Source organism: Coregonus clupeaformis, chromosome 13 (genome assembly GCF_020615455.1).
Source record: "Coregonus clupeaformis isolate EN_2021a chromosome 13, ASM2061545v1, whole genome shotgun sequence".
NCBI lineage: Eukaryota > Metazoa > Chordata > Actinopteri > Salmoniformes > Salmonidae > Coregonus > Coregonus clupeaformis.
In genome coordinates, this window is record NC_059204.1 from 15583019 (window position 1) to 15599023 (window position 16005).

The 16005-nt window shown below is 41.3% G+C and overlaps 1 protein-coding gene across 25 annotated transcripts in view; it reads left to right on the forward strand.

Moving 5' to 3' along the window:
• LOC121579330 (neural cell adhesion molecule 1) overlaps positions 1–16005 on the forward strand; it is a 320914-nt gene that overhangs the window by 288839 nt on the left and 16070 nt on the right. For 17 of the 25 annotated variants that reach the window (XM_041893827.2, XM_041893821.2, XM_041893826.2 and 14 more), the window contains one exon: positions 1433–1613. In XM_041893827.2, coding sequence (XP_041749761.1) covers positions 1433–1613 — 181 coding nt within the window. Of the gene's footprint in view, positions 1–1432; positions 1614–10836; positions 12080–16005 lie in introns of those variants that run through there. The other 8 variants (XM_041893822.2, XM_041893835.2, XM_041893836.2 and 5 more) reach the window with 2 other exon arrangements.

Sequence of the window (16005 nt, forward strand, 5' to 3'; positions counted from 1 at the left end):
TTAATACAGGTAACGAGTGGAGGACAGAGGAGCCTCTTAAAGAAGAAGTTACAGGTCTGTGAGAGCCAGAAATCTTGCTTGTTTGTAGGTGACCAAATACTTATTTTCCACCATAATTTGCAAATAAATTCATTAAAAATCCTACAATGTGATTTTCTGGAATTTTTTTTCTCAATTTGTCTGTCATAGTTGACATGTACCTATGATGAAAATGACAGGCCTCTCTCATCTTTTTAAGTGGGAGAACTTGCACAATTGGTGGCTGACTAAATACTTTTTTTCCCCACTGTATTTCCAATGCCCTGGCTGAGGGAAGGAGGTTCTCACCCAAGATTTGACGGTACTTGGCCCTGTCCATTTAATGCGGTGAAGTTGTCCTGTCCCCTTAGCAGAAAAACACCCTCCATGTTTGACGGTGGGGATGGTGTTCTTGGGGTCATAGGCAGCATTCCTCCTCCTCCAAACACGGCGAGTGGAGTTGATGCCAAAGAGCTCGATTTTGGTCTCATCTGACCACAACACTTTCACCCAGTTCTCCTCTGAATCATTCAGATGTTCATTGGCAAACTTCAGACGGGCATGTATATGTGCTTTCTTGAGCAGGGGGACCTTGCGGGCGCTGCAGGATTTCAGTCCTTCACAGCGTATTGTGTTACCAATTGTTTTCTTGGTGACTATCGTCCCAGCTGCCTTGAGATCATTGACAAGATCCTCCCGTGTAGTTCTGGGCTGATTCCTCACTGTTCTCATGATCATTGCAACTCCACGAGGTGAGATATTGCATGGAGCCCCTGGCCGAGTGTGCTCCTAATCTCAGCTTGTTACCTGTATAAAAGACACCTGGGAGCCAGAAATCTTTCTGATTGAGAGGGGGTCAAATACTTATTTCCCTCATTTAAAATGCAAATCAATTTATAACATTTTTGACATGCGTTTTTCTGGATTTTTTTGTTGTTATTCTGTCTCTCACTGTTCAAATAAACCTACCATCAAAATTATAGAGTGATCATTTCTTTGTCAGTGGGCAAACGTACAAAATCAGCAGGGGATCAAATACTTTTTTCCCTCACTGTATACCGCTTTGCTTCCCAAAATAAGATTTTCAGCATGTTTATTACGTATCTCATCTGTTTGATTGTACTGTGATGATTTCAGTTTTGCAAAACACACATAGACTTATGGATATACATGTGAAAAACTGAGGAATGAATCACATGATTTGAATAGATTGATGATAGATCTCTATTGTGTTTATGCCTAGATTGATAAATGGTTAGTGATTCACGTAGGAAGATTCCTGGATCGCCAAATAAGTGTGAATGCATGGAAACATTTTACAGTGATATAAAGTGATGGGCAGTTTGTGTCATAGCCACGGATGTCTGAGTCCTGTCTGAGTATTTCACACACACCTTTCTGCAAACCTCCCTAGAAGCACGTTTCAGACTGGAAGCCGGAGATCCGCCTGCCCCATGGCAGTGAGTACGTGGTGCTGAGCAGCCTGGACTGGAACACGGAGTATGAAGTCTACGTGGTGGCCGAGAACCAGCAGGGCAAGTCCCAGCCCGGCACCCTCTCCTTTAGGACCGCAGCAGAGCCCACCGCCATCCCAGGTACTGCCCCCCCACCCCCACGACACACACACTGCCAACAGAAACACTGCCAACAGAAACACTGCCACCGTGACCTGATGTATATTATGTTTATCCATCCTTCTCCCAAATTGACTTCTAGTCAGGTCTTGAAACAACCTTAGCACTGACACAGATGTAGATGTCCTGATATGTTAGGTTAGCCTGTTGGGGTAATTGATTGGTTTGAACCTTTCGGCTGGATTATATTTTCATTCGTTCTTGATTTTAAGGTGGAGTTGTAATCGGCACACCCTCATCAAGTTGTTCATCGCAAAAGAAGGTGGGATAAGACTAAAGTGAGACAGATAAAGATCAGAGTAGCAAAGTCCTCTTCTGACTGTCAGGGCTACCTCAGGTATCACATTTATCAATCTGGATACACTTTTCCCACCATTGCACAAGGCTTTGGGGTGATAAGATAGACAGAATTTTATAAAGACTGTGGCAGTTACATGCTGACTACACGCGCCATCGCGCGTGCATGTTGATTTTGTCCATCCACACCAGATGCGATCAGGACACGCAGGTTGAAATATCAAAACGAATTCTGAACCAACTATATTAATTTGGGGACAGGTCGAAACACATTCATGGACATTTAGCTAGCTAGCTTGCTGTTGCTAGTTAATTTGTCCTGGGATATAACACAAAATCTTGTGTTCTCTACTCCGACAATTAATCCACAGATAAAAGGGGAAACCTAGTTAGTTTCTAGTAATCTCTCCTCCTTCAGTCTGCTTCTTCTTCTTCTTCTTCTGTGGACTTTATATGGCGGTTGGCAACCAACTTTAAGGTGCATTACCACCACCAACTGGACTGGAGTGTGGACCTCAGTTCAGCTTTCAATCACCCACGCGGGTATATGCTCCTAAAAAACAATGAGGAGATAGGAGAGGGACTTGCAGCTTGTCAAGCGTCAATAATAGAACCAAGTTATATTTTAGCACCTGGCTACACAGACACTCATTGACGCGCGAGCAGTTTGGATGAAATGTGTAACATTATTTTGCAACGCTCGCGCGCGCAACACGAGCAGTGTGGTCAGCACTGTAAGTCTTTGTTGCTGTAGAGAAGGGCTGTTCAATGTTGGGCCAAAACACTTCTGGTTTTCATCCTCTCCTTGTAATAAGGTACTGATTTAGACCTAGGACACCAGAGTGCAATTAAGTACCAAGTAGAAACAAAAAACAGTGTTTCGGCCCTCCAGGACCGGAAATTGAACAGCCCTGCTGTAGAGTGAGATTGGTCCTTTGGTCTCGGCGGGCCTATAACGTCTTGGCTGACATTGCTGCACAGGTTCAGTGAGCAATAATGTCAGGACAGATTGTATCTGTCAGGCCTAGAACATTCTCTTCAAGTCCATAGCGATGCCCCTGCCTCGGTGGTCACGGTCAGCTGATGCTCTGTTGACAGTGTTGTGATCTGAGAGGTTTGCATTTTAACTTGGGCTGCCTCCTCACTGACCAAACCTGCGCTTGGAACCGGTCTCTTTCTATTTATCTCTTTCTCTTCATCTATGTATTTTTGTCTCTCTTACTTTTCCACCCTCCCTTCTGTCTTTTTCTCTTTCTTATGCCTCTATTGGTAGCTCCCTGCATCTCTTTTGAGCTCTCTTTTTCCCCATCTTCCATGCTTCCTCTCTCTTTCAATTTCTCTTCATCTCATGCACATTCTCTCTCTCTGGCTTTTTGATGTTTCAGTGAAAGAGCATAAAAAGTCAGTGTCTCTCCATCTCGCTCTCCTCTGTCTCTCTCTCTTTCTCTCCCCTCCTCTTTCTCTCTATCTTTATCTTTCAAAGCCAGGTTTAGTGGGTCTCAGTTCAGGCTCACTGCTGTATTTACTGACCTAAATATGTGCCTTGGCTCGGTGGGGATGCAGCCTCCGTGGGGATGCAGCCTCCAGTCTTGCATGGTGACGCTTCAATAGGATTAATGTGTTAATGCTTTACTTGAGACCTAACAGGCATCTGCCAGTGCATGGCACAGGGACCAGCTTTTTCATGCACTTGGTGGGAAGCCATATACTGTAGCAGTGGGAGGTTTGGATCACTCATTATTCCACCAGAGCAGGTTCACGGACACCGTCCAAGTTCCCTTTTTATGTACTTCTTTATTAAATTTTATCATTTTAGTTATTTTGCCGCTACGTGTAACAGTACTAATGCCAGTGCCAGTCGTTTTTATGCGAAGCGTGTTGGTGTTTGAGGAAAAAAGAGGAGGTATATTTTTTGGCTAAACATCTGCACCGACGTAAGGTCCACAGCTGTTCTTGGTATATATGGCCGAAAACAGCTGCTGTGACATAAATCCAGACTTGTGCTGTGTTATATATTGGCACTGCAACTTATTAGCTAAATAAATATAGGTGAGTGCATATGATATGAAGTTTACTTTTCATTTTTTGTTTACTTTATTCTCTTCATATGTGTTGGGCATATACATTCAGTGGCCAGTTTATTAGGTACACCACCCCATTCACGAAAATGGTTCGCTCCAATAGACAGTGAGTCACGTGGCCATGGCTTGCTATGTAAAGCAGGTAGACGAGCATTCAGTTACTGTTCGATTGAACGTTAGAATGGGTAAAATGAGTGACCTAAGCGACTTTGAGCGTGGTATAATCGTCGGTGCCAGGCGCGCCGGTTCCAGTATCTCAGAAACGGCCGGCCTCCTGGGCTTCTCACGCACGACAGTGTCTAGGGTTTACCGAGAATGGTGCGACAAACAAAAAACAGTCAGCGGCAGTTCTGTGGGCGAAAACAGCTTGTTGATGAATTGTGCAAGCTAACAGGCGGCTCAAGTGGGCACGCGATCACCAACACTGGATAATTGAGGAGTGGAATAAAATCGGCTGGAACATAAAAGCAAGTTCAGTTTACCGGAGTGGCCTGCGCAGTCCCCAGACCTCAATCCAATAGAGCATCCTTGGGATGAGATGGAACGGGCTGTTCGCAGCATGAATGTACCGCCGTCCAATCTGCAGCAACTGCATGATGCTATCGCATCAGCATGGACCAACATTTCTGTGGAACGTTTCCGACACCTTGTAGAATGCCCCGAAGAATTCAGGCTGATCTGGAGGAAAAGGGGGTCCGACTTGATACTAGATGGGTGTACCTAATAAACTGTCCGATGTGTGTGTATATATAGTATACTGTATATATACAGTGTATTTAGAGCCTTTGACTTTTGCCACATTTTCTTACGTTACAGCCTTATTCAAAAATTTATGAAATTGTTTTTTTCTCTCATCAATCAATACACAATACCCCATAATGACAAAGCAAAAACAGGTTTTCAGAATTTTTTGCAACTTTATAAAAAAGAAAAAACGGAAATATGACATTTACATAAGTATTCAGATGCTTTACTCAGTACTTTGTTGAAGCGCCTTTGGCAGTGATTACAGCCTCAAGTCTTATTTGGTATGAAGCTACAAGCTTGGCAAGCTGTATTTGGGGAGTTTCTCACATTCTTCTCTGCAGATCCTCTCAAGCTCTGTCAGGTTGGATGGGGAGCGTAACTGCACAGCTATTTTCAGGTCTCTCCATAGATGTTCGATCAGGTTCAAGTCCGGGCTCTGGCTGGGCCGCACAAGGACATTCAGAGACTTGTCCTGAAGCCACTCCTGTGTTGTCTTGGCTGTGTGCTTAGGGTCGTTGTCCTGTTTGAAGGTGAACCTTCAACCCAGTCTGAGGTCCTGAGCGCTCTGGAGCAGGTTTTCATCAAGGATCTCTCTGTACTTTGCTCCGTTCATCTTGCCCTTGATCCTGACTATTCTCCCAGTCCTTGCCGCTGAAAAACATCCCCACAGCATGATGCTGCCAACACCATGCTTCACCATAGGGATGGTGCCAGGTTTCCTCCAGACATTACGCTTGGCATTCAGGCCATAGAGTTCAATCTTGGTTTCATCAGACCAGAGAATCTTGTTTCTCATGGACTGAGAGTCCTTTGGGTGCCTTTTGGCAAACTCCAATCGGGCTGTCATGTGCCTTTTACTGAGGAGTGGCTTCCGTCTGGCCACTCTACCATAAAGGCCTGATTGGTGGAATGCTGCAGAGATTGTTGTCCTTCTGGAAGGTTCTCCCATCTCCACAGAGGAACTCTGTCAGAGTGACCATCGTGTTCTTGGTCACCTCCCTGACCAAGGCCCTTCTCCCCCGATTGCTCAGTTTGGCCGGGCAGCCAGCTCTAGAAAGAGTCTTGGTGGTTCCAAACTTGTTCCGTTTAAGAATGATGAAGGCCACTGTGTTCTTGGGGACCTTCAATGCTGCAGAACTTTTTTGGTACCCTTCCCCAGATCTCTGCCTTGACACAATCCCGTTTCGGAGCTCTACGGAGAATTCCTTCGACCTCATGGCTTGGTTTTTGCTCTGAAATGCACTGTCAACTGTGGGACCTTATATAAACAGGTGTGTGCCTTTCCAAATCATGTCCAATCAATTGAATTTACCACAGGTTGATTCCAATCAAGTTGTAGAAACATATCAAGGATTATCAATGGAAACAGGATGCACCTGAGCTCAATTCCGAGTGTCATAGCAAAGGGTCTGAATACTTATGTAAATAAGGTATTTCTGTTTTTATTTTTTATAAATTTGCAAACATTTCTACAAACCTGTTTTTGCTTTCATTATGGGGTATTGTGTGTAGATTGATGAGGGGAAAAATGTTTTTAGAATAACAAAATGTGAAAAAAGTCAAGGGGTCTGAATACTTTCCAGTTTTGATGTCTTATACAGTACCAGTCAAAAGTTTGGAAACACCTACTCATTCAAGGGTTTTTCTTTATTTTTTACAATTTCTTACATTGTAGAATAATAGTGAAGACATCACAACTATGAAATAACACATATGGATCATGTAGTAACCAAAAAAGTGTTAAACAAATCAAAATATATTTTATATTTGAGATTCTTCAAATAACCACCATTTGCCTTGATGAAAGCTTTGCAAACTCTTGGCATTCTCTCAACCAGCGTCATGAGGTAGTCACCTGGAATGCATTTAATTAACAGGTGTGACTTCTTAAAAGTTAATTTGTGGAATTTCTTTCCTTAATGCGTTTGAGCTAATCAGTAGTGTTGTGGGGGGGGGGGGGGGTATACAGGAGATAGCCCTATTTGGTAAAACACCAAGTCCATATTATGGCAAGAACAGCTCAAATAAGCAAAGAGAAACGACAGTCCATCATTATTTTAAGACATGAAAGTCAGTCAATCCGGAAAATTAAGAACTTTGAAAGTTTCTTCAAGTGTAGTCGCAAAAACCATCAAGCGCTATGATGAAACTGGCTCTCATGAGGACCGCCACAGGAATGGAAGACCCAGAGTTACCTCTGCTGCAGAGGATAAGTTCATTAGAGTTACCAGCCTCAGAAATTGCAGCCCAAATAAATGTTTCACAGAGTTCAAGTCACAGACACGTCTCAACATCAACTGTTCAGAGGGGACTGTGTGAATCAGGCCTTCATGGTCGAATTGCTGCAAAGAAACCACTACTAAAGGACACCAATAAGAAGAAGAGACCTGCTTGGGCCAAGAAACATGAGCAATGGACATTAGACCGGTGGAAATGTGTCCTTTGGTCTGGAGTCCAAATTTGAGATTTTTGGTTCCAACCGCCGTGTCTTTATGAGACGCGTTGTGGGTGAACGGATGATCTCCGCATGTGTAGTTCCCACCGTGAAGCATGGAGGAGGAGGTGTTATGGTGTGGGGGTGCTTTGCTGGTGACACTGTCTGTGATTTATTTAGAATTCAAGGCACACTTAACCAGCATGGCTACCACAGCATTCTGCAGTGATACGCCATACCATTTGGTTTGGGCTTAGTGGGACTATCATTTGTTTTTCAACAGGACAATGTCCCAACACACCTCCAGGCTGAGTAAGGGCTATTTTACTAAGAAGGAGAGTGATGGAATGTTGCATCAGATGACCTGGCCTCCACAATCCCCCGACCTCAACCCAATTGAGATGGTTTGGGATGAGTCGGACGGCAGAGTGAAGGAAAAGCAGCCAACAAGTGCGTAGCATATGTGGGAACTCCTTCAAGACTGTTGGAAAAGCATTCCTGGTAAAGCTGGTCGAGAGAATGCTAAGAGTGTGCAAAGCTGTCATCAAGGCAAAGGGTGGCTATTTGGAGAATCTCAAATATAAAATATATTTTGATTTGTTTAACACTTTTTTGGTTACTACATGATTCCATATGTGTTATTTCATAGTTTGTGTCCTCACTATTAAAAATAAAGAAAAATCCTTGAATGAGTAGGTGTGTCCCATCTTTTGACTGTTACTGAACAGTTGAAGTCGGAAGTTTACATACACTTAGGTTGGAGTCATTAAAACTAGTTTTTCAACCAATCCACAACATTCTTGTTAACAAACTATAGTTTTTGCAAGTCGGTTAGGACATCTACTTTGTGCATGACACAAGTAAATTTTTCCAGCAATTGTTTACAGACTATTATTTCACTTATAATTCACTGTATCACAATTCCAGTGGGTCAGAAGTTTACATACACTATGCTGACTGTGCCTTTAAACAGCTTGGAAAATTCCAGAATATGATGTCATGGCTTTAGAAGCTTCTGATAGGCTAATTGACATAATTTGAGTCATTTGGAGGTGTACCTGTTGATGTATTTCAAGGCCTACCTTCAAACTCAGTGCCTCTTTGCTTGACATCATGGGAAAATCAAAAGAAATCAGCCAAGACCTCAGAAAAAACATTGTAGACCTCCACAAGTCTGGTTCATCCTTGGGAGCAATTTACAAACGCCTGAAGGTACCACGTTCATCTGTACAAACAATAGTACGCAAGTATAAACACCATGGGATCACGCAGCTGTAATACCGCTCAGGAAGGAGACACATTCTGTCTCCTAGAGATGAAGGTACTTTGGTGCAAATCAATCCCAGAACAACAGCAAAGGAACTTGTGAAGATGCTGGAGGAAACAGGTACAAAAGTATCTACAGTATATCCACAGTAAAACGAGTCCTATATCGACATAACCTGAAAGGCCGCTCAGCAAGGAAGAAGCCACTGCTCCAAAACCGCCATAAAAAAGACAGACTACGGTTTGCAACTGCACATGGGGACAAATATCGTACTTTTTGGAGAAATGTCCTCTGGTCTGATGAACAAAAATAGAACTGTTTGGCCATAATTACCATTGTTATGTTTGGAGGAAAAAGGGGGTCGTTGCAAGCCGAAGAACACCATCCCAACCGTGAAGCACGGGGGTGTCAGCATCATGCTGTGGGGGTGCTTTGCTGCAGGAGGGACTGGTGCACTTCACAAAATAGCTGGCATCATGAGGAAGGAAAATTATGTGGATATATTGAAGCAACATCTCAAGACATCAGTCAGGAAGTTAAAGCTTGGTCGCAAATGGGTCATCCAAATGGACAATGACCCCAAGCATACTTCCAAAGTTGTGGCAAAATGGCTTAAGGACAACAAAGTCAAGGTATTGGAGTGGCCATCACAAAGCCATACCTCAATCCTATAGAACATTTGTGGGCAGAACTGAAAAAGCGTGTGCGAGCAAGGAGGCCTACAAACCTGACTCCGTTACACCAGGTCTGTCAGGAGGAATGGGCCAAAATGTACCCAACTTATTGTGGGAAGCTTGTGGAAGGCTACCCGAAACATTTCACCCAAGTTAAACAATTTAAAGGCAATGCTACCAAATACTTATTGAGTGTACGTAAACTTCTGACCCACTGGGAATGTGATGAAAGAAATAAAAGCTTAAATAAATAATTATCTCTACTATTATTCTGACATTTCACATTCTTAAAATAAAGTGGTGATCCTAACTGACCTAAGACAGGGAATATTTACTAGGATTAAATGTCAGGAATTGTAAAAAACTGAGTTTAAATGTATTTGGCTAAGTTGTATGTAAACTTCCAACTTCAACTGTATATTCCTCAAAAGTAAACTTCAATCGATGTTCCTCAGTGCAGGTCAAGTTAAAAGCAAGGAAAGCTTGAATAAAGAAAATACTGACCCACATGATATCACATCTCCTAGAGGGATTGATATTTTGAGCATGTTCAATACTGAGTGTGCAAGGGTCACTGACCAATCCAAATCTCCCCGGCTAAGGTTGACATGGAGTAAAGCTATTAAAAAACAATTAACTTTTGCAGTTTTAGTAACATGAGATCACCCATTAATCCATTCCTCCTGCCATTTGATATCGCCTTGACATTGTAACCAGTTTTTCTGTTTGAATGTGTGTTTTGCTTGGGCAGCTCTCCCTGCCATGGAGAATTCTATTTAATCTACTCTCTCCTGGATGTGCTCTCACATCCAGGGGATTGCCCATTATTTAAATTATACAAACAGTATGATCTGTACTGTGAGAACACACCTTGTTGATTAACCAGGGAGAATGTCCTATATGTGTTATTATAAACCGGGTAGTTTGGGTCCTGGATGCTGATTGGCTGAAAGCTGTGGTATATCCGACAATCTACCACAGGTATGACGCAAAACTACTTGTTTACTGTTTTAATTATGTTGGTAACCAGTTTATAATAGCAATAAGGCACTTTGGGAGTGTGTGGTATAAGCAATAAGGCCAGAGGAGGTCGGGTATATGGCCAATATACCACGGCTAAGTGCTGTATCCAGGCGCTCCGCGTTGCGTCATGCTTCAGAACAGCCCTTAACCGTGGTATATTGGCCATATACCCGACCTCCTCGGGCCTTATTGCTTAAATGTATGTGTCTCTATCTCTGTCGATATTTCCCGTCATCCAGCACCTTTAACTATTCTCTGACCTTTCACCTTTGCTTGCTGTGATACACGTCATTTGTTGTGCTACTAACTATGGCTATGGCTTGTTAGTTTTTTTACTTTGATCCTCTAACTTGCTTGGATTTCCTTTTTTATTCCTTTTTTTAGTCTCAATTAACCTTTCAAACTTGCGTTTCTGTATTTCTGACCTATTTTCTATCTCTCTTTTTTCTCTCTCCCTTTCCCTATTTCTCTCCCACCTCCCCTTCTCCCCTTGTCCTGTCTTCATGTGTGATCTTGGGCACGTCTGGACCTTAATATTTGTCATACACTCAATTTTCTTTCCTTTTTTGGTGTAAACTTTTATTTTCCACTTTTTTACTGTGAATATCTGTCAACAATCTTTGTGTTTTGTGTGGTTTTGTCCGTGTGTTTGTGGCCTCAGCTACCCTTGGTTGCTTGTGTGTGACGTACACTCTGGCATCTCTCATTCTCTCCATGCTGACTGTGTTCTTGCTCTCATAAACTGGGTTTCGCTCATGGAGAGAAGATAGCTTGGCCTTCAAATCTCGGCCAGACCTCTTTGTTTTTTATGCCTTTTGACCCTTGTGCAGACATACACACACACAAAAGACGAAGAATCAAGATATCAGTTTCATGTTAAAGGTTTAAAATGGGGTGCTTGGTACTTATATAATTCTGAATGTTTTTTGTCATACATTTCTATTTTGCATAATGTTCAAAATATGGATTTGAATAAGGCAACATTGTTTTTGAAAAAGTTTTGTCATACCACATAATGGACATGAGTCATATTGGGACATTGTAGAAAAAAAACTGTGCTTACCTTATGTGTATTTGGATAAAAGCTTCAATTGTCATTGTTCCCATTGTACATAACAGGGAAGGCACACTTTTCAGAGGAATTTTGTATTGGTTAAAATAAGTCATGAAGATTTCATGACATCTCAAGTTTCTTAAGTCTTCTGATTTATTTTCATAGTCACAAGGCTTGTTTTGAAAGGGATGATTATATGAAGAACAAGCTACTGCCTTGTCCGTTTGAAGGTCATTCAAATCATGTTTTGTGACAAAGTGTACATAATATTTTCAAAAGATCTTCCAAACTAAATATAGGCTGTTCTTTTTGTTGTTTCTTTTGTTCTCTTTTTACCTGAAAACAGAAAATGCTCAAAATTAATGCTACAGCTGTTTAAAACTAAAATCTATGTCAGTCATTTTCAATGATGTGAAATGATTATATTGTATTACAGTGTGTTTCCATGCTGTAATCATTGTAGGTTTTAAGAAAAAATTATAAAATTGTGTCTTAGGACTTTTTGGGAAAAAATATCAGCTAGAGCTCTAGAGACTTGCATTCTGAAATGCAAGCATGTGACATAGTGCTGAATTCTGTTGACTGTTCATCCTCAGAAATGCTACGTTTCTTTTAGCCCATATCTTGTGCTTGTCTGATACTTGAACAAAGTGTCTTATATCATGGGGTTGTAAACCAAGGTTAGGACTGTCCCTGAAAACACCCTGCCATGGGAAAGAGAGATAGATGTCCTTTGTTCAAAACTCAGATTAACATTTTGTCTTCTCGCAGTTATTTTATAAAAATTGACTGAAGGTAATAAAGTGATGCGCTGGGAGTTTGGCTCCTGGGTTCGCATGTGCCAATCCCATTGTTTGGTTCTTCTTTCATACAAGCAAGTGCTTCTCCTCAAAGACGTACGCCAAGTTTTCATAGGCAACAGCAGGTTGAGATAGAGTTGAAACTTGTGGCTTTTATGATATCAAGTAGGGAGAGCAATCTGTTTTGAGATAACAAGCACAATATGTGGATTGTTTAGAACCTCTGTGGGTACCCGTATGTTCACTTTTTGAATCCATGCATTACCTTAACCGTACTATACTACTGTGGTTCCTACCATCGGAGTCATACCCAGAGGGCAAAACTGATTGTAAGGTTACATCTTAACCTAGTTGTAGACCCATGGGGCGGTGCACAATTGGCCCAGCGTCGTCCAGGGTAGGGGAGGGAATGGCCGGCAGGGATGTAGCTCAGTTGGTAGAGCATGGCGTTTGCAACGGCAGGGTTGTGGGTTCGATTCCCACGGGGGGCCAGTATGAAAAAAAAAAAAAGAATAACAATGTTAACTTTAAGTCGCTCTGGATAAGAGCGTCTGCTAAATGACTAAAATGTAATGTAAATGTAATCTAGTTATCTGACCAGATAACAAACAATGTCATTCCTAGGCATATTGATCCCATAAAAAATACGGCAAAACCTGGTTCAATTTGACCAGATAACCAGTTTACAACCAGAGAACGACAACATTATGACATCCCATGCCAAATGTTGCCTGCTGGTTAGGACACTGATGCTTCATAGGGTAAAGACTCTGATTTCTTGGATACTTTTTCAAATGGCTTTATTGACTGTGTTTCTATTCTACTTCCTGTATTCTGTTTGCTATCAGCAGGATGATCTGAGAAATGTGCAGCAAACACCTGACAAGTCTGTAACAAATATTTGATGCTCCGTGCTGACATTGCATGTCTCCGTGTTTCTCATTTTTCAAGAAAGCTTCGTGAGCCAACCCCCACTGTGTTAAAATGTGTGATGTGATTAATCGCACTTTTTAAGATACAGATGGAACGGCGGGAAAACAAGCATCGTAGCTCTGCCCTGTAGGTAGATGCTGATGCTCTCTCCTGCTCTTAGCAATGGCAGTAAATAAAGAGCTGCCGGTCGGAGCTACTGCCGCCACAGAGGGTGACTCAACTTTATAGACTTTCAGAGAAGATGGCCAATCAGTGATCCCTGGTATACACTATGTAAGGCCACTGGGCTTTCATTTCACAAAATGTTTTTCCTTGGCTGAGAGGATATTATATACTGTGAATATAAATACTGATTGAATGATTGTCATGTAACTAACTACCTGATGCTGCTCTTTGTACTAAGCTAAAACCCGGTAAAGCAATTCGACAGGACCTCGTGTGAGTTGTTCCCCAGCACTGCAGCAGTCGCTGAAAAGTATGTTCCTATCAGCTCCCTGGTGCATGGTATTAATAAATTAGCTGCCCTCCAATGCATTAGCTGTAGCCATATGAGGGGTATTATGAGGTTTATATCAACAACTCCATTATTAAAGCCATTCCAGCAGAGGCAGAAAGCACACATCTCAACTCTCAGTTGCAATATACTCTGTGGTAGACTTATAGGAATTTATGCCATGGGTATCCGTTTAGGCTCAAATTTGGTGACTCACTCAGATGATGACATTTCCGACCATTTCCGATGATTTCCCTGATGAGATTTTTATATTATTTGAACATTCCATTTGCAAGGTATTGGAATATACAATGCAGTACTGTACTGCATGGTGCTAAATCTTTGTCAACTATTGCAAGTTTTTTTTTTTTTACTGTAATATCATCCCCCATTATACGTAATGTAGACTGGTGGAATTACAGTTGTGCAGTTAACAACATGATTTCAAAGAAGAGCAATCAGTGACAGTGACAGATACAGTAAACTCTGGTCTGACAAGACGCTACAAGTCTACAAATACATAAATCAAGTATGTGTCAGAATTTGTGTTTCTGCCACACAAAGTATCCTCCCTTTCAAGGTACCAGTGTAGAGGGAATTTGCATAAATGTACACAAATCAAATAATCAAATCTAATTTTATTTGTTACATGCGCCGAATACAACAGGTGTAGACCTTACTGTGAAATGCTTACTTACATGCCCTTAACCAACAATGTAGTTTTAAGAAAAATAAGAGTTAAGAAAATAGACTAAATAAACTAAAGTAAAAAATATATATAAAAAGTAACACAATAACGAGGCTATATACAGGGGTACCGGTACCAAGTCAATGTGTGGGAGTACAGGGTAGTAAAGGTAATTTAGGTAGTTTACCCCTACCTATATGTACATACTGACTATGCATAGATAATAAACAGCGAGTAGCAGCAGCGTAAAAAAATATTATAATAAAAAAAGGGGGTTCAATAAAAAAGTCTGGGTAGCCATTTGATTAATTGTTCAGCAGTCTTAATGGTTAGGGGTAGAAGCTGTTAAGGAGCCTTTTGGGCCTAGACTTGGCGCTCCGGTACCGCTTGCCCGTGCAGTAGCAGAGAAAACAGTCTATGACTTGGGTGGCTGGAGTCTTTGACAATTTTTAGGGCCTTCCTCTGACACCGCCTGGTATAGAGGTCCTGTATGGCAGGAAGCTTGGCCCCAGTGTTGTACTGGGCAGTACGCACAACCCTCTGTAGCGCCTTGCGGTCCTTTCTATGCAGCCGAGTCTCAATCAGTCTCCATAAACACATTGGTAAGCCATTGATCCTGGAGCACAAACGTTGCCTATGGTTTGCCAAAATCACTTTGTGTGTTACAGTAAGATAAGACCCAGGGATCCTGGTAATTTGGAGGGAATGCTCTCAATACATTTCAATGGGAATGAGTACTTTGCTTGAATTTTTTTAATAAAGGGTGCAATATGCAGAAATCACTCATTTCCTGGTTGCTAAAATTCAAATAGTTTGCCTAATTTTAGTTTAAGTGACAAAATAAGCAATATATAGTGTAGAGAATCATTGTACCATCTAAATCGCTGTGAAATATATTTTCAATAACCAAAAATATAGAATTTTCTGCTGTTTTAAGCTGGTGTACAAAACCGAAAGTAAAAGAAGCAAAAACGAAACTTAAGAACTGGAAGCATAGAAATAGCACACATAGAACACATCTACTGCTTCTTAGTCTTGTTTTCAATGAGAATGACAGATCTATAACTCACATTTCTATGTTAATTTGATCGGGTCACCCAAAAAGTTACATATTGCAGCTTTAAAGTCTTTCTTCCTGTGCATTTCATTGAACTCAGAAAGGGAACAATGTCGATTAAATTGCATGATAGTTCATATGACCCAACTAAATGCCTACCCTGTTTGATGATGGTTTTCCAGTAAATCATATAATTATTCAAGTACCGGTACATTTTGTTGCATTGATTTTACTGTGAATACTGTGTGGTGTATGAGTCTGACATTTGGACAACCTGACATTCTCAATATGACAAGAGCAAAGAGTAAGTGCAAATCGAGGATTGTCTGTGTTTGTTTTAATTTAGAATATAACATTTCTCACATTTTACCCCTAACAGAGCTAACAAAGATTGGAATTTAACTTTGATCCGTCATCATAATTCTAGCTAACCTGTTTGTCGTGTGTAGAGCATTATGTGTCAAATCAACCATACTCCAAATGCACTTGTTTGTATTGAACTAACAGGAGTTTTAGATTATTCTGTCAGATCAAATCTCCGATCTCTTTGTGTGTCGGTTTACTGAATGCAAATTAGCTGCAAATTATTTCTAAATTTGATTGTGTGAGATTGATTTGACACAAAGCATAGTAATAAATTTTCTGTGAAACATGAATCTGTTTAACAGTTTTGTGGTTGGGTTACTAGCTCGCATTAACTCATGTTCATGATAATGATGATAATGATAATGTTCATGGTGTGTGTTTGTGTGTGTGTTCATGTAGAACGATATGTGTGGAAGGCAGAGTATAAACAGTGTGGATG